We start from the raw sequence: 23,742 nt of genomic DNA, 5'->3' as shown, positions 1-23,742 counted from the left end.
TATTTTAAAGGAGACCTCTCTACAGGTTACTTGTTGCGGTGTTTCATCAGAATTGTGATCGGTGCACCAAATGCCTAAATCGGTTGAAAATAAATATGGGAGCTATATCCAAATCTGAACCGATTTTTAGAAAAATAAATAGCGTTCGCACTTTGTCAAAAAAAAAATGTTCTCTAACTTTTTTGTTTACAAAAATACATGGGCAGACAGAAGGGCATGTGTAAACCGACTTGAAAAGTGAATCCCTGCAGATCATGAAAAGTATCTATTTCGTTTGCGTGTTACAAACTAATACACAAATACACAAATTAACTGGGAGAAGCTGCTGTTCTTTGATATTTAAGGTTCCCCAACAAGTAATAATAAAAAACTTTCACTTTTGAAATTAACCTCAGATGACCACATACATATATGATAGCCTCACATTTTAATCTGCATCATTAGGAAAGTTTATTGTTGATCTTAGCAAACGGAATTAGCTAGAAGGCTACTGAATGATTTTTTAATTGTGATTGGAATTTGTATTTAAGAAGAAAAGCAATTATTTTAGGAACAAAAATGTGCTATTGATTGAAACTCTATATAATTAAAAAATATATACCAAGTATCCTTTTGATATAGGATATGGAATGTTAATGCATTGCGATTTAAATAAATAAAAAGTCCATAAAAATATACAAAATTTATTACAAAAAAACAAAAACTCAACAACTTTAAAAAAAATCTATGTGTATTTTTTGTAAGGCAATTATTAAAATAATAAAAATAAACTAAAAAGAAAGAAGCTAAAATGTAAAAAAAATTAAAATAAAAAATTATAGAAAATCAAATTAAATGAATGAACTAAAGTACACAAAAATAAATAAACGATATAAAGAACATTATGAAAGAATGGAAAAAATTATAAAATAAATGATGATGATTTTTATTTAAAATAACAAATAGATGGGGATTTTGGAATTTAAGAAAAAATGGACAAGTTCTTGCACGTCATCAAACGTCATTATATTATAACTTTATATTCTGAAATGGTGGATGAGTTATAAATTTTTTACCTTACACACTTTGATGTACATTTCATCCGCGACATAAAAAGTTTGTTTGGATACCTAGTATGGAGAACATGATATAAAACGATCATTAAAAGACACTACCATGCGTTATGTTTTGATTGTGGCGACATTGAAGTGCTCAAAATAAGTTCCTCAGCGTATGCTAGATTTTAATTTAAAACTAATGACCATCACATGGAATAAATGAAGTGGCGATGCGTAACGCCCGTCACTGTCATAAGTACCTGAGCTGTCCTTTGCAGTTATACAGTGACAAAAAATTGAAATACATTGAATTCAATTTTTCTATATTTGTAATGGAAAATCTTTATTTTGAATAATCGAACTTTCTTTTTGTTTTTGTTCCTTTAATGTTTTTTGTTTATATATCTTCTTATTTTGGTGTTGATTTGTTTTTGGTTTTGTTTTCATCTTTTTTCTTGTTGTTTTTTTCTTTTTTGGTATTTTAAATACTGTAACTAATCTTTTAGAATGTAGAATTTAACAGCAACTTATACAAATTTCCACGCTATTTCACTAAGCTCTACTCTACCATTCTATTAACCCTCTACGTGAATAAAGGTAATGAAGCAAAAATATTTGAACACAGTTATAGCGAATTTCATCATAAGGATGAAAAATAGTTCGTTATAACTGGGTTCTATAAAACATTATCCAAAAATATATTTTAGAGTATTTAAATATTATTGTTTATAAGCAACTTTGGAAATTATAAAAATCTATTTTTGAAATTAATTTTTAAGGTGCACGAATTTGTGTGAATTGAATTGCTATCTCTATAACGAATCCGTTCGTTGTGGAAACATCATAGTAGTCGTGAACCTATAATATGTGTTCTGAGTTCATAGTAAGGTTTGTCGATTAATGTCCAAATTGTCAAATGTCAATGGAACGGAATAAAAATCTATATAAACAATTAAAAAAGTATCAGTCGACTTTGCTGACAGAGATATACCCTCAGCCACCAGTCATTTTAGTTGGTCAACGCATAGTGGTTCAGAATCTTTTTTCCTGGTCAAAACTCTGTAACTTTTCAACGGATAGAGATATTTTCTTATATTTTTTTGTTGGACAGATAAAACTAGTAGTTAAAAATTGCGAGTTGCATCTTGATTTCAATAGATGGACGGACGGACTTGGTTATATCGACTTAGAATTTTACCCTGATCAAGAATATATATACTTTATAGGGTCTTCGATAAATATTTCGATGTGTTACAAAGGGAATGACAAATTTAAAATTTTAAAATTAATTTAAGGGCGGGACGGGTACAAAAGTATATATGGACAGAAAGAGGAAACTCTCCGGCATCATTCTGTCAGAACAGAACTTCGTTCCAAGCTGTTTCCAAAATGTTCTAGTCCACTAAAGTTGGAATTTCATTAAAATTCTCACTTCTCACTCACTTCGTGTAAGTTCTAAAGTAATTTATTGAAGCGGTTTCCGAGAAATAGCTATTTCGTTCTGGTCATCTTTAGGAGCGCGCCACGCCCACACCGAACCACAAGGAGTATCTTCGGTAAAAATTTCCATAGGATCCTCGAACAGACCTTAAAATGCACTTAAACCAAAATGTTGAACTTTTGTGAGGGATGTGCCCTAAAGAGTAGACCGATATGATCCATTTTCGAACTAAAAACAAGTAAAAAAGTATCAGTCGGCTTTGTCGACAGAGATATACCCTCAGCCGGTGTATACTGAAACAATTTTTTCCCAAAATACGTATGTTTTGAGGGGGTTTTAAAATTTTTTGGTGGTTTGAACAGACAAAAATGTTGATTAGGATTAAAGATCAAAAGATTTGCGGAGGAGATACTAAAAGGAATGGATCGACATTGACCGTGGATGTGGATCTCCAGCCACAACATATGGTGCCATAGGGGGTTTTTACACTCATCGGGCTGTTTGCTCAAGAAGAATGGACTTGCCCCAAAAAAACTTTTACCATCGTAAATGAGGCAGCGAATGCACGTTGCTTCAAAAAAAATTCAAAGTGATTCGATATCAGGTCTTAAAGTGAACTTATCCGAAAATTTTGTGTGGGAGGTACCGGATGGAGTGGACAAATATAGTCCATATTTGAACCTGATCTATATCTAGTAGATATATTAGGATGTGTAAAGTATAGACCAATTCGGCCACTCTCTTCAAGAGTTACCGTACGAACAATTTTTCCGAACATTTTTGAACTTTTGTGGGGAACGTACCTGAAGGAGTGGACCGATATGGCTTATCTTCAAACTTAAACTATGTTTGGACAAAATATTACTAAGGCCATATTTTGGACCGAATCGGCAGATCCGTTCGAGAGTTATCTTGCGCTCCAACCACCTCACACGGTGTCATAGAGGTTTTTTTTGCAACTTTCATGCTATTTTCTCAGGAAGTATGGACTTGCCCCTGATGGAACTTGTACCGTCGTATGAAGGGCAGTGAATACAAGTTGCTAAAACAAAAATCAAAGCAATTCGACAGATGGCCCTAAATTGAACTTTTCCGAAATTTTGTGTGGGAGGTACCCGAAGGAGTGGACCTATTGAGACCATATTGGAACCTCATATTACTCTGGTAGAAAGTTTACGCTGTACAAAGTATGGACCAAATCGGTCACTCCCTTCAAGAGTTATCGTGCGCACAAACTTTCCGAACATTTTCGAACTTTTATGGGGGAGGTATCGGAAGGAGTGGACCGATGTAGCTCATCTTCGAACTTAAACTAAGTTTGGGCAAAATATTACGAAAGCCAAAATTTGAACCGAATCGGTTCATCCGTTCGAGAGTTATCGTGCGCTCCAGCCAGCAAGACAGACAGACAGACGGACGGACATGGCTAGATCGACTCCAAATTGTCTGAAACACATTTCGTCCAAACATACTTGGGGTCTAAAACCATTATTTCGATGAGGCACATTTTCATCGTATCAAATTGTATATACCCTCCTTAGCCTTAAGGCTGAGGGTATAATAAGTTTGGACAAAATGTTACGAGGTCCAATCTTTGGACCAAATCGATTGCTCCGCTATGAGATATTCAAATGGTGTTCGTTGGTAATTGGCATACTTAAACTTAGGGTTTTACGGAAAAAATTGGCGTGTTCAATTTTTTTCACTTTTAAATATATTAAATCTACAAACTATTGAACCGTTTTTCATGAATTTTTTTGAATTTGGGAGGGGCGGGGTACCTCCCCTATGCCTCCTTTAAAAAACAAAGCTATATTTACAAAATTACGAATGTATCGGTTTGAAAATAAATTTGCGAGACAATGGTGTTTGTGTTTCCGACCTTACGTACTTATTCGAGGTCTAAAGACCCGACAACGCCCACTTTTATACCCTACGCCACTATGTGGGGAGGGTATTATAAGTTAGTTTTGACCAAAAAGTTTATAAGGCATCGAAATAATGGTCATATACCCATACATATACATATATACCAAAATCAATGTCTCGACGAGCTGAGTCTATCTGGCTATGTGTGTCCGTCCGTCCGTCTGTCCATCTAAACCTTGTAATCACGCTGCAGGTCGCAATTTTAATCCGATTTGGAGTTGATGAAGTTCCCGGAGGGGAAGAAGCCTATTGATTTTGGTGAAAAAGTCAACATTTTATTTCAAAGCAAATATCTCCGCTTCTATAAGGGGTATATCAAAAGCAAAAACCTGCTAATGAAATATCACCTTTCCAACGATGTAACGTAGGTTGTTGTAGGTGGTCAAACAACGAAGATAGCCGCTAATAGAACCCAACTTTTAATTTTTGCGATTTTAAAAATAATGACGAATATCACAGCTTTGGTTGGAAAACTTCCAAAAGCAAAGTCTGACTATGAAAGTAGAAAATTCCATCTTTACAATGATGTAAAGCAGGTTGACGTGGTCGGTAATAAATCCCATTTTGTAATTTGTTTGTAATCACGCTACACGTCGCAATTTTGATGGGATGAAATTTGATGGGACGAAATTTTGGCTGTTAATGGTGGTCCCACAGAGGAAAAAACCTATTGATTTTGGTAATGGTCAGGGGTATTATTGGTATTATTCATGGGTCGGAATTTGAAAAAAAAAATTATTTGGAGAAAAGGCCAACATTTTATTTCAAAGCGAATATCTCTCTTCTGTAAGAGGTATATCGAAAACAAAACCTGGCAAGGAAAGTAGAAAATATCGCCTTTACAACGATGTGAAGTAGGTTGCCATAGGTGGTCAAACAACAGAGATATCGCAATAGTCGGTAATGTATCCCTTTTTCCATTTTTTGTGCAATGACACTACATCTCACTTTTCCATTTTTTACTTGAATTGTACTGACAATGCCCTTAAATGCGTTTCAACAAAGTTGACCTGTATTAATGAAGACATTCAGAGCAAACGCGCTATGCTATCCCAATTTTAATATTTTGAATTTTACCAGTCAAAAGCTTATGAACAGAGATAGTGGTGTAGGGTACCACATAGTCGGCCCCGACTCGACTATAGACTTGGCTCACTTGTTTAAATATGTTATATCTACAAAATTACTGAAGGGATTTTCATATACGTAAAGATTACATATTAAATCTGTTAATAAATCTAAATCCTCAATGAATAATTTGGCTAGATAATGGACCCGAAGAAATGAGGTAGAAAATTCCTATATTTTTGTCAACGCAGATGGGGCAGCAGATCTTTCGAAGATTTTTTCTCTAAAACTCACTTTTTTCAATGGAATGTTAAAAATATCACACGAAAGGATGTAAGCATGTCTGAAACTTCTTTTGGTACTAAACTGTTCGGGGAGTTTGGTTCCTATTTTCACTGAAGACGGGGTATCAGAATATCAAATTCAGGCATGGCGTGGACAAGATTTAAAGGTATAAGGCTGCCGAAGACCGTTTTATTATAAACAAAACCGTGGTAGGTGTCAATATGCACCTATTGGGCCATTTCCAAAATTTATCGCAAGATTTATAACTGGTCAATGAAGAATTTTCAGGTCCAAAGGAGCATTGGTATAGTCCAATTATTTAATTGACCATGGGTTTTAGTGGTTCACACAATATCCTAGACACTCTTATATGCAATTTGAGCACACAGTCTTATTTCCTTTCGTGTGAACGGGACATATGATGTTCATGTTCCAAACATTTGGTGCGCATTCGTCATGCCAAATGGTGTTAGTACTCGTACACCTTACAGCGTGTCGCCTCCAAATGTGAACAGTTCGGCTAGTAAGCCATTGGCTCCTGTGGTCTTATTATTCAACATCCTGTTTATTGCTATCTTAACTCATATTGGCTGGGCGGTATACACTCAATACCACCATCTGGAATATAATCTGTGTTATCTTAATCGCCCTCATTGTACATGTATCACGGTTATGAATTTGATGTTTCCCACATTGGTAAAATTTTCAGACCTTATGGTCTGGGTCCTGTACATCTCGATTTTGTCAAACTTCCGCTTTTCCATTACTCTCTTTTTTCTGCGAAATATCCTGTGGTTATCTGTTATGATAGCAGCTTGCTGATATCCAACATTTGTGTTGTGTCTGTTCGTACTTTATTTGCTACGTCTAGGTGCCCTTATGGATACCGAGATACTTAAATCTAGTACTGCTAACTACCGGCTCGAGAGCAGGTCCTAAACTGAACTTTTCGAAATTTTATGTGGGAGGTACCCGAAGGAGTGAATCGATTGAGTCCATATTGGAACCTCATCTAAGTCTGGTAGAAATTTCACGATTTGCAAAGTATGGACCAAATCGCTTACTCCCTTCAAGTGCTATATTGCGCACAAATTTTCGCAACATTTTTGAACTTTTTATGGGGGAGGTACCGGAAGGAGTCGACCGATATAACCCATTTTCGAACTTAAACTAAGTTTGGACAAAATATTACGAAAGTATATATACTATATACCCTCGTTAGCATAAATGCTGAGGGCATAAAAAATATATTTTGTCCTTGTCTTTGGTGGAAGCAAGGGCGCAATCGGGAGACACGATGAATTGACCTCCGACTATCTACATATTCGCAATCAAACTCGTGCTTTATATCAATCCCCCGCATTTTCTGTATGACCGTAATATCAACTATGTACATTGCAAGTAAATCCGCCATTGCATAACTGCACCTTCTCTATAAAGAGTTCGAACATTCCAGGAGCAGATTCACAGATCATGGGGATTAAAATAGATTCTGGGCTTTGCAATTTTAAACCCAATAATGATCTTCTCTGGCGTCTTTCATCCCGATAGCCTCTGATCTCAAATTTTCATAATTTCGATTGTTTGAAAGGTGTGGATTCAATTTTTTCGCTCCACAAGCTTTAGTTACAATAACCTCGGACTTGGTTGCCTCCACTGAGATGCCCGTTGACTCGGCAAGACATCTAATGATATATTTCCTCATATGGTTGCGCTTTGGTCCGATCTGCACTTTTGTTATTATTTTCCCGAGACTTTTCATTTTGTATATCAGTTATCAAGTGAATCTTTTACTGTATTGAGTTCAGCGTTGGAGACCGGAGCTCGTAAAGACCTATTGACGTCCATGTCTTAGAAGCCTTCCGCATACTTTCCCAATTTATACTACCAGTGTAAATATATCACCCCTTTGTCTGCAGCCACCATATTTTTCCTTTCACCGGTTTGAAGAGAAGAATCCTTCGATGGAGTTGACTCGCCTAGACATCTAAGGATATATTTCCTCATCTGGTTGCGCTTTGGTCCGATCTGCTCTTTTGTTATTATTTTCCCGAGATTTTTCATTTTGTATATCAGTGATGGAGTGAATTTTTTCAGTGTTCTTGGAGACCGGAGCTCGTAAAGACCTATTTACGTCCATGTTTTAGAAACCTTCGGGGTACTTCCCCAATTCATACTACAAGTGTAAAAATATCGCAACTTTGTCTGAAGCCACCACATTTTACTTTTGTCAAAAACCTATCATTTTGCCTGGGTATACTACGTTTTCGACAAGTAGTAAATGTCAAAAAAGTATGTCATATACGCCAACTTTTTTTGACAGCTCAATTTTAAACATGATCACATATCGAAATCGGGAGCGCGTACACAATATGTACACAGAATGCTTAACACAAACATTTCTACAGACAATTTGATAGAAAATTCTGCTAAAATCTGTTTTGCTTCCTCTATGATTAACATTGAACTTGTTCGTACCTTGAAGAAAAATTGAAACCCGCACGAAGCATGAATGACACCAACGTTGCAATGTTTTGTGCTCTGTAAGATTCCTTGCATTTGTCCTTACTAATTTTGCATCCGGATAAATAAAACTATTATTTGCAATTTCCAATCACAGTTTCCAGAGTTGCTTGAAAGTTTTGCATAGCTTTTATATAACAGATTTTCTTTAAATTATTCATAAAAAATCTAAACAATTTCTAATGATTTTTTTGTGTCTCTATTCGTTCCAGTGAAACATGTTAATAAAAAATCCAAACATCGTCAATCATTGTATTCCATTGAATTTGGGCCCAGCTTGGATACATTGCGCAGTCGTACCGATACAATACTCGATTATGGTGATGATCAAATGCATGAACGTGGTGGTGTGGAGGGTGATAATGGTGAGCTGAGTCCGAAACCAATGACACCGAGACGTGTTAAAAGGCGATCGGTGATGCATCGTGGTACAAATAGTCGAACCTCCACAGCAAGTCGACGCAGTCGCCGTGGTGGTGGCGGCGATAATGGTGAAGTGGCAGATAGTCGCAGCAGCCACAGTGGTAGTCAACGTAATGTCGCCACTTTGGGTCCCAGCGGAACACATTCCCGCAGTAGTACACGTAGTTCACGACGTAAATATCAACAAAATCCTGTCACCAAACTGTTGGATCAACAACAACTGCAGCAACAACATCAAAATACCCATGGTCACCACAAGCACCCACAATTTGGTTCATTTCATCACAAGGATAACGCCCCACTTACGGCCACAAATTTACAATCGTTGAACAAGGAAATGCACAACAACATAAACGGGGCGGGAGGAAGTTTAACCAAAACCAACAACAATCATTATCAATCGTTTAGAAAGAATATACCACCAGATCCGATTTATTACAACACCAATGCGGTGCAAATGAGTCTGTATCAGCAACAGCAACCCATGCATGATCCCACTTTGCCACCATGGCCCACTTCTACACCAACACCTAGCGAAGAGCCGCAATCACCCACCTTGACCGTAACACCTTCCCTTGGTGGCCATTACAATCCCACATATCAACACTCTACCACCAATCTCAATGATGGCGAACATGTCGATGAGCTCTACAACAATCGTCCACCTTCGGTAAGATCATCATATTCCAATTTCCATGGTACACGTCCAATGTCCTCCTACATGACATCTTCGGGTACGACGGAGAATGTTTTCGCCTCTTTGGTCACTTCAGCTAATACAGCAACAAATGCTGTCACCACAAGTAATCTCTATCATCAACAAACAGCGACGGCGGCAGCGGCGACGACAACAACACTACATGAACCACCACACACCCCGCCGTTGTATCAGCAACATCCTTTGCACACCCAACATTCTGTAAGTCAACATAATTTACCACCGCCGCCACCACCAGTGCCAGAGTTGCCATATGTAGCATCACAACCACAACCAATACCGTTCCATAAGCGTACAGCATCACGAGAAAGTATACGTTCCATGGCTTTTCTCAATAATGGACCACCGGCATATAATTTAAATTATCACACACCACCGGATTCTGAGACCACAATGTAAAAAAAAATGTGTGTGGCCCACCATAGGGTGTCCAGAATGTACAAAGTTTAGTATAAAGATGTGTAGAAGGTAAACATAAGCTTAGCTTTAACTACAAAAGTAATGAACAAACAAAAATGAAACATCATATGAGGTTAAGCCGTCCATAAACATTAGGTAATCTATATTATACTATATATTAGGTGCTTAAGCAATCGGTTCACAGTCTTCAAACAGGGACTAGGAACAATTTGTAGATACTATTACAAAAATGGCAAATTATAAAAAAAATCTGGATATGATTTGTTTTCCCGGGCTAATTCCGTTGTTAGATCAAATGCAGTATCTTTGTATGGTTTGTATTCCCACTTTGCACTTGTCAGCATAGTTTTTTAGTTCAAGAATGAACTAGTCCAATTAAGCGTTTCATTAAATGAGAGCATGTGAACTAGGTCAATCGATATAGTTCATTTGAGTTCACTGAACTAAAAGCATAGAACGAACAAATACCAATCTAGTTCAGTATTGTATTCAAGTATAAGGTGATATGATCGTCCAAATAAATATGGAAAAATGAAAATGGAGAGTTGTATTGTTTTTGTTAAAAATGTTATAAATTTGCAAAATTTCCTGCTGCCGACAAATATTTTCGTCCAAATTCGTCTAGTAAATAAAATTTTTTGAAGATAAGGCCATTGACCTCCGTTTTTATTACCATTCTCCTAAATTTATGAACATAGCTTGCTATTTGTTACCAATACGTAAAGATTTGTAGATTATTGAAACAAAGGGAATGCAACTATAAATAAGCTATTCTGGTCCAATTGAACGAACTAGTTCAATTAAGAGATTCAGAATTTTTTTTTATTCAGAATATTTTAATATTTTTTCCTCATTGTTCAATAGGCACAATCTTGTAACGGTCTTCAGTTCAGTTCCACCACAATCGCTTAAGTGGTTGTTGAGTTCAATTTTTGTATTAATGAACTAGTTCAATCAAAAGAGCGGAGCCATTAAGAGTGCTCAGGTTGGCATACAGTGATTTAGAATATTTAAAAATCGTTGTTCAATTTGTAGATTCTTGTAGATACTGGAATAAAGTCAATACAATTGTAAGTAAAATATTCTGATCCAACAAATGAATGAAAGAACTAAGCCATAAAAAGTGCTCATGTCGGTGCATATTTTATTATTTTTTCGTTGTTCATTTTAGGTTTAGTGGTAGTTGGGTCCAACTTTTGTATTAACAAACTAGTTCAATCAAAAATAGCTGAGCCGTTAATTACACTGTGCTACAGTGAAAATTTGCAGGGGTTCTAATGCATAAATTCGGGTTTGTGGGAGTCCATAGAAGACGAAAATACCTTTGGTTTCTTTGGGTCACTTCGGTTTTGTCACATATAAACCACTATTAATTAGCCATTTGTTAACCGATTTTAAAAATCTATGGCTTATTCGAATGACATTATTCTCCCCTTTGCAGTGAAAAATAGGAGGTCCGTTCCAGTACTTTTTTAATGGAAAATGTGCAAAAGAGAGAACCGTCAAAAATGAGTTCAGCGCACACATTTTTCCAAAATGTACGGGAACGGAAAAATGACAGAAACGTCAAAAAAACTGAAACAAATGTCAAAGTCGGCGTGTCAGCCAATCGGAAGGCGGCAAACATGTTGCATATTTTTGCTCGCTCAAATTTGTCGTGTAAAAAGTTTCTAAAGAGAGAGCCATTCAGCGCCATTTTTGTTCAAAGAGAAGTGAACATTTTGCAACTTTTTTGAAGTACGGGAACGCATTTCGGTGAAAAATGTTCAAAATGTGTTAAATGTGTAAAAACTTGTTAGTTCTGGAACGAAGCTAGGATGTGCAAATCGGTTGTGGAGAAAAGAAATAATGTTCGTTTAAAGTTGAAAATCCAAGAATGCCTATTTTTCGCTACACTTACCGTTATAAAACCAAAAACCGAAGTGACCCAAAGAAACCAAAGGTATTTTCGTCTTCTATGGACTCCCACAAAACCGAATTTATGCATCAGAACATCTGCAAAATTTTTTTTGTCAACTTTTGTATCACAGTGTTATGCTCTACCTGGTCGGGGTACAGTGACTTATAATATATAAGTTTTTTTTTTCGATTTGTAGATTCTTGCAGTTTCTGGAACAAGACGAATGCTATTGTAAATAAACTATTCTGATCCGAATAAAATGAACGAACTAGTTCAATAGAACGAACAGATCCGTAAGGAGTGCTCACGTCGGCGCTCGGAGAATCAGAATATTTTGACCTTTTTCATTGTTTGACAGGTAAAATCTTTAAATGTTCTTTAACTTAAATTCCATCAAAATCAGTTTAGTGGTTTAGTTCGTGGTTGTTGAGTCAAACTTTTGTATTGATGATCAATCAAAGAGCTAAGAGAGTGCTCTGGCCGAAGTACAGTGATCTAGAACAATAAAATGATTTGTCTTTGTTCGATGAGCAAAATCTAAGATGTTTTTCAATTCCATATTGTTGAGTCCAATTTTTGATTAATTTTTAATATTGCATTACAATGCGGAATTTTTAATTTTTATATTTTCCTGAATCAAACGATTTGGTTCAAAAGTTGGCCTTACTAATATTTTGTCCAAACTCCTTCGGGTGTCTCGCCAATAAAAATTCAAAAATTTTCACTAAAATGGTGCACAGGCAGTAACCGATTCGGTCGTAATATTCCTACGAGGCATAGATCAGGTTCGAATATGTACTACATTGGTCCACTCCTTTGGGTACCTCCCACACAATATATCGGAAAAGTACAGTTTAAGAGCTGCTCTCAAATCCCGTTGTTTTTTGTAGTAATCATTTGTATTCGCTTTATTTTTTATTTATTTTTTTATTTTTTTAAGTTCGAAGATGAGCCTTACGGTAAACTCCTTCAGGCACCTCCCCCATAAAAAATTTAAAAAATTTTCGGAAAAATTGTCGCCACGATGACTCTTGAGTGACATATTTGGTCCATACTTTACACATCCTAATATATTTACCAGATATAGATCAGGTTTGAATATGGACTACATTGGTCCACTCCTTCGCATACCTTAAACACAAAATTTCAGATATGTTCACTTTAAGACCTGATTCGATTTTTGTTAAAGCAACTTGAATTTGCTGCCTTAATTACGACGGTAAACATTTTTTTTCAGAGGCAAGTCCATACTTCTTTAGAAAACAGCCCGAAAGGGGTAAAAACCCCTATATCACCATATGTAGTGGCTGGAGAGCACGATAACTCCTGATCAACCAGTTTGGTTCATACTTTGGATCTCCTAATATTTTCCCCAATTTTTTTTTAACTTCTATATGTCTTCTTAGGGTACCTCTCCCACAAAAGTTCAACGTCTGTGCCTAAGTTCAGTTAAGGTTCTGTTCGAAGATCGTTTGTAAATGTATACCGATGGTGTTCATTATGGTCCTGTTTAGAACGATATTATGTTTTCCGTGGACAACTATCGAAAAGATATGACTCCCTAAATAAGATCCACTTTCATAATGGACTATGTCGGTCCATTTCTTCAAGTACCTCCTCCGCAACACTTTATAACTTTAGTCCTAATCAACATTTTTGTCGACAAGTTCAAATGTCCAAAACGGACCTCAAAATTCTAAAAAGACCCCGACTGATACTTTTTTACTTGTTCTTATATGGTTGAACTTCAGCCCAATTTCATGCTATGCTATCTACGGCAGGCCTTGGCTATATTGTCGTTGTTTTTGAAGTTTTTTTTACTTTGTCTGTCAGTGGTGAATCTTTCAGTTCATCCAACTCCGCGATTTTACAGAAATAGTCAGTAGTCCTTTAAGGTAGAAACACAATGAAATACGCCGCCTTTTCACGCTCAGTTTCATGTAAAAGACTAAAGGCCAAGTACTACCTAATTCAAATGAATTCGGCATTCGGAATTAGGTAGTACTTGGTCATTAATATTTTACATGAAACCGAGCGTGAAAAAAGCGGCGTATTTCATTCCGTTCACACCTTAAGGCTTCCATATCTTTGCATTATATATATAGAATAATGAATAAAATCCTTCACACAAACAATGTTGAAATATTCTGAAACTATTCTTATGGAACTGGTTCATTTACTCATTTTTGTGAATCACTTAGTTGATGTAGTTCATTCTGAAAAATTAATTGACAATATAAAATAGATTTTTTTTCGAAAATATATCAGTAGATTTTTGGGATTCGTTGCTCTTTGGCTATATTAACCTTTGCTGGGTACACCTTTATATATGTATGTGTTATATAAAAATATTCACTAGAGTGCCTTTTTAAAATTAATTTATACATATATCAAAAGATGTTTAGCTTTAAGTTTCTATTGAAAATGAAATGTTAGAGTTTTTTTAAAGTTAAAGACAATAATTTGTGTAACATAACAATGAAAATTATGTATAAATTGTTGGTATGTACGTGGTACCAAGAAAATTCGATAATCATTACAAAAAAAAAATATTCCTCAGTATTTTACAATCAAAAAATGTAGACTTCGGATTAGTCCATATTTACATTAGGTAATTTTCCTTGCGGCAGTTGAGGCTTATGGTAACCCTTGCCTCTCAACACACTCTCTCACATGCAAACTGACAATTGCCGCAAGGAAAATTGCCTAATGTAAATATGGACTTATAAAGTTTTTCTGTAAAATATAGGATGAATGAAGGATTAACAAATGAAAGCCCCTCCATTGCCTATATTTGTTTATAATTTGTCAAAATTTCATCTTGATATCCTGAAAACTCAAGGAGCTTTAGGCTATTTATTGTATAGTTATACCCTCAGCCATAAGGCTAATAACTTTGATACGATCATCGTATTTGCCTCATTGAAATAATGGTTTTGGACCCCAAGTATGTTTGGACGAAATCAGTTTCAGCCAATTTGGAATCGATTTAGCCCTGTCCCTCCTTGTTTCTGTTTTTTTTTTGGTCGCATCAGTCGGCCACAATGCTTCCGAATGGATCAAACGATTTAGACCAAACTTTACGCCTCATCAAATGTTGTCCTATCTTAGTTCAATTTCGAAGATGGGCCACTACTTGGGGTACCTATCCCACAAATGTTAAAATTTTCTTCGTAAAATTTTCCGCACGATATTTTTCGGCCCTTACTTATCCTAAGATTTCTTCCAGACCCATATCAGGTTCACTCTATCGGGTACTTTTTACACAAAAGTGCAACATTGCAGTTTTATACCAGCACTCAACTCAGATTGTTTTGATTTTTTACAGAAAGCAGTCGCCGTGGCCCCTATTACGAATGTTAATTTCGAAGCCAAGTCAACAATTCCTGAGTTGTAAAACCCTATGGCCTCCATTAGTGCGATTACCAAAGTAGTACGACTCTGTAACTACTTAGCGGTAGAATCATCACAATTATTGAAAAGTAGAAATTTTTAACGAAAATTATCGGTTAGTTAGCGACCAAAAAAATTCTACGTTTATTTCAACTTTTCATACATAGCTTTGTCTTCTAATTTTATTGACTTTGTCGATAACACCAATACAGTTACAGAATTCCACTACACCATTTTCACATGTAATTCGAATAATTTCAGTTGTAATTTGATTATTTCGTTTGCAATTCGAAACATTTCACTTGTAATTTGAAAATTCCAATTGAATTTCGAATTATTTAATTTGTAATTTGAATTTATTCATTTGTAATTCGAATTTTTTCATTTGTAATTCGAATTTTTTCATTTGTAATTTGAATTTTTCTATTTGTAAATCGAAGTTCTTCATTTGTAATTTCAAATGAAAAAAAAGAATCAAATTACAAATAGAAAAATTCGAATTACAAATGAAATAATTCGAATTACAAATGAAAAAATTCAAATTACAAATGAAATAATTCGAATTTCAAATGGAATTCTCAAATTACAAATGAAATAATTCGAATTTCAAGTGAAATTCTCAAACTACAAATGAAATAATTCGAAATTCAATTGGAATTCTCAAATTACAAATGAAATGTTTCGAATTACAACTGTAATTTTTCGAATTACATGTGAAAATGGTGTAGCAGAGTTCGGAGTCATATTTTTCAAAAATCCACGAAAGTTGTTCAAAACGTAACTATTCTGAATACTGAACAAAGTAAAGTACTTTTTTTATACAGAAATAAGCTGGGGTAAATTCCAACTCTTTTTGTTTGAAAGTCTATCAATACTCGTCATTGCTACATTGACTTTCTGAGTCCTACATTTTTGAACGTTATTAACAATAATTAGTCAACATAATGTCTGTTCCAGAATTGCAAGAATCTACTAATTTTTGTTAATTTTTTTTTTGATATTATAAAGGAAAATTGTTGTCGTAGTAAAAATTAGTAGATTCTTTTAGGTTCTGGAAGAGACATAAAATATAATATACTTTTACAAACCTTCTATATTTCGAAATATATCGGAACCAGTTTAAAAATCACTCGTTAAACGCCTAGGAATCTCGTCAACAAAAGTCCAACAGAATGCTTCTTAAATATTTAAAATAAAAAATGCTGCATATTGAAATAAGGTTTCCCATTAGAGCTTCCATTAACATAATTCTTTCGGTCCAATAAAGTTTTTAAACAAATCAAAAAAAAAAAAAAAAAATCAAAAACTATAGTACTTATTTTTTATTATTTTTGGATTAGACTTTTCCATTAATTTTTATAACTTTTTGGTATGGAAAGTCTTTAAACTAAAATTGAGGCCTTATTTATTATTTTAAAATAAAATGAAAACAATCTACTTAAAAAAAAAGAAATAAGTAGAACAAATAAAGAATATATTTTTATATGTATGTATCAAAAAATATTAGAATTGTATTACATATTATCTACGTTTTATTTATAAATATAATAATTTATAAATACAATTAAATTTATTAAGAAACTTTTAATAATAAACCAACAAAAATGGTTGCATTACTTTTTAATTTTATTATTAATTAATTAAATAGAAAAAAATTCTGCCAAAGTACTACTTTTGTAAATATGTATTTTATTAACCAACGCAACATACAAACACACATAGCCATTGTAATTGAAAAGCTATAATGAAACTATTTTTTTTTATTTTTTTTATAAATACAAAATAGTTTATAGTACTTTATAGTATAAAATATATATGTATGTATTTTGTATAAGGAAAATAAAAGAATAAAATAATAAATAAAATACGAATATTTAAAATAAAAAGTTATCTCAATGTTTTGTAATTAAAATGCGGTAAGTAAATAATAGATTTTGTTAAAATTTAGATTAACCAAATATATGATTATTCCCTCTGCCTTTAGGCTAACGAGGGTATATAATTTTCAACACGATCAAAAATTAAGTTCATCGAAATAATGGTTAGGACTAGAAGTCTCGAACGGATCAACCAACCTATGTGGTTGGGACTTCGCTAGATACCACTTTTTCAATAAAAAAACTCCTTAGGTCATGATAATGTTTAATGCAATTAATTAACAAGTTAAAAAGTATCATTCGGCTTGGCCGACAGAGATATACCCTCAGCCTGTGTACATTGAAACAATTTTTTTCCCAAAAAACGTATGTATTTATAGGGTTTTAAACATTTTGGGCGCATGAAACGACAACAATTTTGATTAGGATTAAAGAGCAAAAGTTTTGCGTAGGAAATACTTAAAGGAATGAATCGATATTGACCATTATGGAAGTGGATCTCCATCCATAGGGGAAGTATGGATTTGCCCCTGGAAAAACTTTTACCGTCGTAATTGAGGCAGCCCAATGCAAGTTGCTTAAACAAAAATCAAAGTGATTCGATAGCAGGTCTTAAAGTGAACTTATTCGAAATTTTGTTTGGGAGGTATTGGATGAAGTGGACAAATATAGTTCATATATGAACCTGATTTATATCTGGTAGAAATATTAGGATGTGTAAAGTATGGACCAATGCGGCCACTCCCTTCAAAAGTTACCGTACGAACAACATTTTTGAAATTTTGTGGGGGAGGTACCTGAGGGAGTAGACCGATATGGCGTATCTTCGAATTTAAGCTATGTTTGGACAAAATATTACTAAGGCCAAATTTTGGACCCAATCGGCAGATCCGTTCGAGAGTTATCTTGCGCTCCAACCACCTCACACGGTGTCATAGGGGTTTTGTGCAACTTTCAGGCTATTTTCTCAGGAAGTATGGACTTGCCCCTGATGAAACTTGTACCGTCGTATGGGAGGCAGGTCCTAAACTGAACATATCCGAAATTTTGTGTGGGAGGTACCCGAAGGAGTGGACCGATTGAGTCCATCTCGGAACCTCATCTAAGTCTGGTAGACATTTCAAAAAGTGCAAATTATGGACCTAATCGGTTACTTCCTTAAAGAGTTATCGTACGTACAAATTTTCCGAACATTTTCGAACTTTTGTTTGGACAAAATATTACGAAAGCCAAGTTTTGGACCGAATCGGTTGATCCGTTCGAGTGTTATCGTGCGCTCCAGCCAGACAGACGGACGGACATTGCTCAATCGACTCCAAATTGTCTGAAACACATTTCGTCCAAATATACTTGGGGTCTAAAACCATTATTTCGATGAGGCACATTCTGCCCGTATGAAAGTGTATATACCCTCTGAGGGTATAAAAACTCTCTAACAAATTTTTAAATTTGTTCGCTAAAGTGCAGTTTAGGAACAAATATGAATCGTTTTTTAACGTTTCTTTTTAAACAGGTTGTTCAAAAGTTCAAATATGTCGCTTAAGTTTAGTTTAGGGGCTGTTCGAGGAGGTTTTGAAAAATTTCTGAAAGGTAGCCCTTTGTAAACAACAACAAGATTGGTGCATCTAGTGTACTACATAGAAAGTGTACCTTAATTTTAAAAATAACAGGTAAGGACGGCGCACTGTGGTTTAGGAGTCGATTTTCCTGGCCAAAAACACCAAATTTTTGTCGTCACCGATTGTTAATTTCTAAATGGGATTCGATAGTAAATAAATATAAACTAAGGTCAACATATTGAAAGGTGTGGGCGTGCCGTGCTCCATTGTTTTCGGAATTTTGGAAAATACGTAATTTTTGGATATTTCTGTAGAAAGAAATAACTATTTCTTGAAAACTATAACCGATATCGTGTTCATTGTTTTTTTTTTGGTTAGGTAGATAGGATTGTTATCTTTAAGAAAACTCAAATGTTCAACCTTGATTTTTAACTTTGAATTCCTCTGCTACTACACCGTTTTCAAATGTACTTCAAAACATTTAAGTTGTAGTTCATAACATTTCATTTGTAATTCGAATTATTCCATTTGTAATTCAGCATAATAAATAGGCATCATACTCTCTGGGACCCCATCAACACTCAAAAGTTTATGACGATCCGTTCAAAATTGCAAATATTAAATCTTATATTTAATTTAATTTAATATTTCCTCTCCTTGAAGAACTCGATAGGCACAATGTTATTAATTCGATTGGTTATATAGGTTTATTAGATTATTCATGTGATGATAATTTCATAGTTCTTTTTTTTGCAAATTTCACAAATGTATACTATAATTAGAATAGTATATATATACAGTCGCTCCAAGCGAAAGTCGTACACCTAATGAAACTTTCTTAATTTACTTATATGTATCTCCGATACAAAAAGGGATATGAAGAAAGTATTTACGCAGCTTTATAGTGCATTTAGTCGACAATTTAGAAACACGATATAATAAAATAATCAACCCGTTTACATTGTTATAAAATTAAAATATCTAAAATACTAAGAATTTTAGCACCAAGCGAAAGTCGTACAGCAATTATAAAGACAAAATATTTTATAATATAAATAATCCTCCGTATATTTATGGTTTCAGTTGAATTCTGCAATCGATTTAGAATATTTTTGATCAGTTCTGTACAACTGTAGTGTAAAATATGTCACCGCTTGTTTTGAAAATCGTCTGGAGACATTTTCCATTTGTAGAACCATTATAGACGATTTATTGTTCAAGCTTGTACTACAGTCTAGCCAACCCATGTTATTGAAACAATTATTTAATACCAGTGGACGCAAATAATAAGCTTTTATGCTTGAAGTCAGAGTTTTAGCAGAAAGAACAACGCATACCTTGGCCAATACATTATTCGCCAGGTAGTAAGAACTCATTTTAATTATAAAATCATATAGTTCGATTCCCAATGACTTCAAAAAAATTATAAAACAAGATTCAAATCCGAAAGATAAGCCCCACACACTCGCAGATACACTGATTCGTTATGTTCTATTATTCGTGTATTAGACATGAAGCAATTTGTGGGATTTTTCACAATGTAATGTCAGGTTTCGCACAGAACTTGTTGCATCTATCAGAATTACACTCTTTTAAGAAAATTTAAGCATTTATCGATATTGTTTTGATATTCTAAACATCGTTCATGGAAAAATTTATGTATAGCTTTTTTACGCCTTTTTATGACCAATTGACAAGGTATTTATGTTGTAAAAATTTGACTGCACATTGGAAAAATAAGCTTCCAAATATTTTTCTCAATCGATTAGAGTGTCGCGACACTAAAAATCAACTCATTTTGCACTTCGTGTATTAAACTATCCACAAGAAAATATTATTTATTTAATGTTTGAGTTATTTTAAATAATTCATGTGTTTTTTTCCTTATTACTAGACATCAAAGTATTGAATAGCTTTGCAGTTTTAATTTTCGATACCTGCTGAATCGAAAAAAAATGTTTTTGTAAAGTTGAATAAATCATTTTCTCATGTGGTTTCATAAAAACTACTTTCATTTCATTTTTACGCTTCTTTCCCATTTAATCTGATACAAGTTTCCAGAATTGACCCTCTTAATTGTAAAGAAGCACTGATGTTACACTAAATCGATCGTAGGATTTAACAAAAAACAGGAACATGTAGTAGAATTAATTATATTAACAAATACTTTGTCTTTATTCGTATAATAGCTGTACAACTTTCGCTTGGTGCTAAAATTCTTAGTATTTTAGCTAATTTAATTTTTCAACAATGTAAACGGGTTGGTTATTTAATTATATCGTGTTTCTAAATTGTCGACTAAATGCACTAAAAGACTGTGTAAATACTTTCTTCATATACCTTTCTGTGTCGGAGATATAAGTCAATTAAAAAAATTTCATTAGGTGTACGACTTTCGCTTGGAGCCACTGTATATTTAAAATGTGCAAGTATGTATTGCAAATACTGTAGTATTGCAAAGACATTAAACTGTAAAGATTGGACATAGTGCATAATGCAGTTCAATTTTACTATTAAACCATAGAGGGTGTTTGTGTATAACAGACAACTAACAGAACATGACGGCAACAAAATCAAGTATAACATAATTTTATGTCACCATATTGGAACATAACATTATGTTAGACCTCCAGCGCCATCTGCCGATGTATATTAGCAATGTAAATGTCCCATCTTGTTATATTTTATGTCTTTGAGTATTGTAACACCAACAACAAAAACCGATAATACGACATCTGTTGTGAAAAATTCGAAGAGAGCTGAGAACAATCTGACATCTATATTATATTTTTATTCCCAAAAATATGAATAAGCAAGTGTTTATTTGGTTTGTGTCAATGCTAAAATAAATATTCGAAGTTATGCACGGTTCACACCGAAAGCGTGTTGCAAATTACAAGTTACCCTGTTAAATATTTGTAGTTTTCACCCTGTTATCTACCAATAAATTAAAACAATTTCGAAATCTAGTGGGTGTCTCAACTAAATTCGTTGTGATTCGTAGTTTCACAACGAATTTAGTTGAGACACCCACTAGATTTCGAAATTGTTTTAATTTATTCGTAGATAAGAATTGTCATTAAAAGTGTGTTAGGCACTCTTAACAAGAACAAATTGACAGGGCAATCATGAATTAAAATTCTGTGCGGAATTTGTTCCCTTTCCCCAATTTCACAATTTTTCATTTCCATATTTATGTCCAAAAAGGGAATATTTTTGTCGGCGTGAATATTCCTTAATTAAGTTGTTCTAGTAGTTTTCAACTTTTTCAACATTTTGAAATATTGATTTTAAAAGAATTTCACCTTTTAATATTATTTTCCGTGCTGAAAATTCCGAGCGAGATATTCATGATTGCCCTATATGTGTCTAAGTAAAAAATTGAAGCAAATAGGATTTACATATGTATAGGTTTATATTTTTATTTAGAGATCTCTAAAATTGGGTTTAGGCCTTTTTTTGCACATTAAATTTTGGTTTTAAACATGGCAATCAAATTATCTAGCGATTATTCGTCGACTTTTAGAGGCCAACAAATAACTACTTGTTTCTAGAGGAGCTAACAGAAATTCTACCCTTTAGTTTCATTACGGCTGGTTGAAATTCACGAAAAAACGGGTGATATTGATAAGCAGGAGAATGATTTAATCTCATTTGTTTATTAACTTATTCCAGTATGAGAGTACAGTCAGTTTGGTAAAACCAAGAAGTAGCTAATCTCACGAAGGTTAATAAGAGGGCATATAACAGGCCTGTGGGAATTGATATAGGGAGAATTGGAACGCAACTACAAATTAGTTATCGCATATGCTATATAACAAAACAAGTTTGCAAAAGCTATAGTCGGGACGGGACTGACTATGTGATACCCTACACCACTACCCCTGTGCATGCGTTTTTCGCTGGAAAACATTTCATTTAGGTAGATACTAAAGTTTTCGCCCACCCTAGCTTTAATACGAAATGACTTAGGGCTAACTGAAGCAAAAACAAGTAAAAAAGTGTTAGTCGGCTTTGACGACAGATATATAGCCTTTCACCTACGGACAGATCGAATGTATTTAAGGTCTCTTCGGAATTTTGTGGCCCTTTTTGGACTTTTGAACATGCCGACGAAAACGTTGATTAGGAATTAACTGCATTAAGACTCAAATGTTGAACTTTTGTTGGGGAGGTACCCTTAGGGAGGACCGATATGGGCCTTTTAGAAGTTAAACTAAATTTTGACAAAAAATATTATGAGATCCAAAGTTTGGACCAAATTGGTTGCCCCATTCAAGTGATATCGTCCTAGCATTTTATTGCCATTTTTTAAATATTGGGGAGAAGTACCGGAAGTTGTGGACCGGTATAGCCCCATGAAATTAAATTTGGATAAAATATGACGAAGACCAAATGTTGGACCAAATCGGTTGAACAGTTCGAGAGTTATCGTACTCTCCCAAGAAATATGGACTTGCCCCATTAAAAAACTTTTACCGTCGTAATGCAAATCGCTTCAACAAAAATCAAAGTGATTCGAGAGCAGGTCTTAAAGTGAACTTATCCGTAATTTTGTGTGAGAGGTACCAGAAGGAGTAGGTAAATGTAGTCCATATTGCAGGCATGACCAAAAAGAGGAGAAAATGTGAACGTATTCAAAATATTGACAACTAATAACAGTGTGTTAGTAAGTTTGTATTCACACAAGCTATAAAACAATAACAAATCAAAACATTCGTTCTCTTTTGTACGCCCTTTCTGTGCATTCGGATCGTGTGCGTGTAAATTGCCGAAAATCATCGGCACCGCCGTGCCAAATGTGTGTGACCATGCTTGCCATATTGGAACCTCATCTAAGTCTGGTAGAAATTTCAGGATGTACAAAGTATGGATCAAATCGGTTACATCTTTCAAGAGTTATCGTACGCACAAATGTTCCGAACATTTTCGAACTTTTGTGGGGGAGGTACCGGAAGGAGTGGACCGATATAGCCCATCTTCGAACTTAAACTAAGTTTGGGCAAAATATTACGAAAGATAAATTTTGGACCAAATCGGTTGATCCATTCGAGAGTTATCGTGCGCACCAGCCAGCTAGACAGGCAGACAGACGGACGGACATGGCTAGATCGACTCCAAATTGTCTGAAACACATTTCGTCCAAACATACTTAGGGTCTAAAACCAT

General features: G+C 34.5%; 1 protein-coding gene across 1 annotated transcript in view; it reads left to right on the top strand.

The window, feature by feature from the left end:
* NKAIN (Sodium/potassium-transporting ATPase subunit beta-1-interacting protein) overlaps window positions 1-10,074 on the top strand; it is a 198,761-nt gene extending 188,687 nt beyond the window's left edge. Inside the window, exon 7 of the mRNA XM_073955137.1 lies at window positions 8,496-10,074. Coding sequence (XP_073811238.1) covers window positions 8,496-9,823 — 1,328 coding nt within the window. The 3' untranslated portion in view covers window positions 9,824-10,074. The remainder of the gene's footprint in view (window positions 1-8,495) is intronic.
* Window positions 10,075-23,742: the final 13,668 nt, after the last annotated feature.

The sequence above is a fragment of the Musca autumnalis genome, unplaced genomic scaffold (assembly GCF_047663935.1).
Source record: "Musca autumnalis isolate F117 unplaced genomic scaffold, ASM4766393v1 scaffold_5, whole genome shotgun sequence".
Classification (NCBI taxonomy): domain Eukaryota; kingdom Metazoa; phylum Arthropoda; class Insecta; order Diptera; family Muscidae; genus Musca; species Musca autumnalis.
Note: the sequence above shows the minus strand (reverse complement) of the source record. Positions and strands in the feature narration are given on the sequence as shown.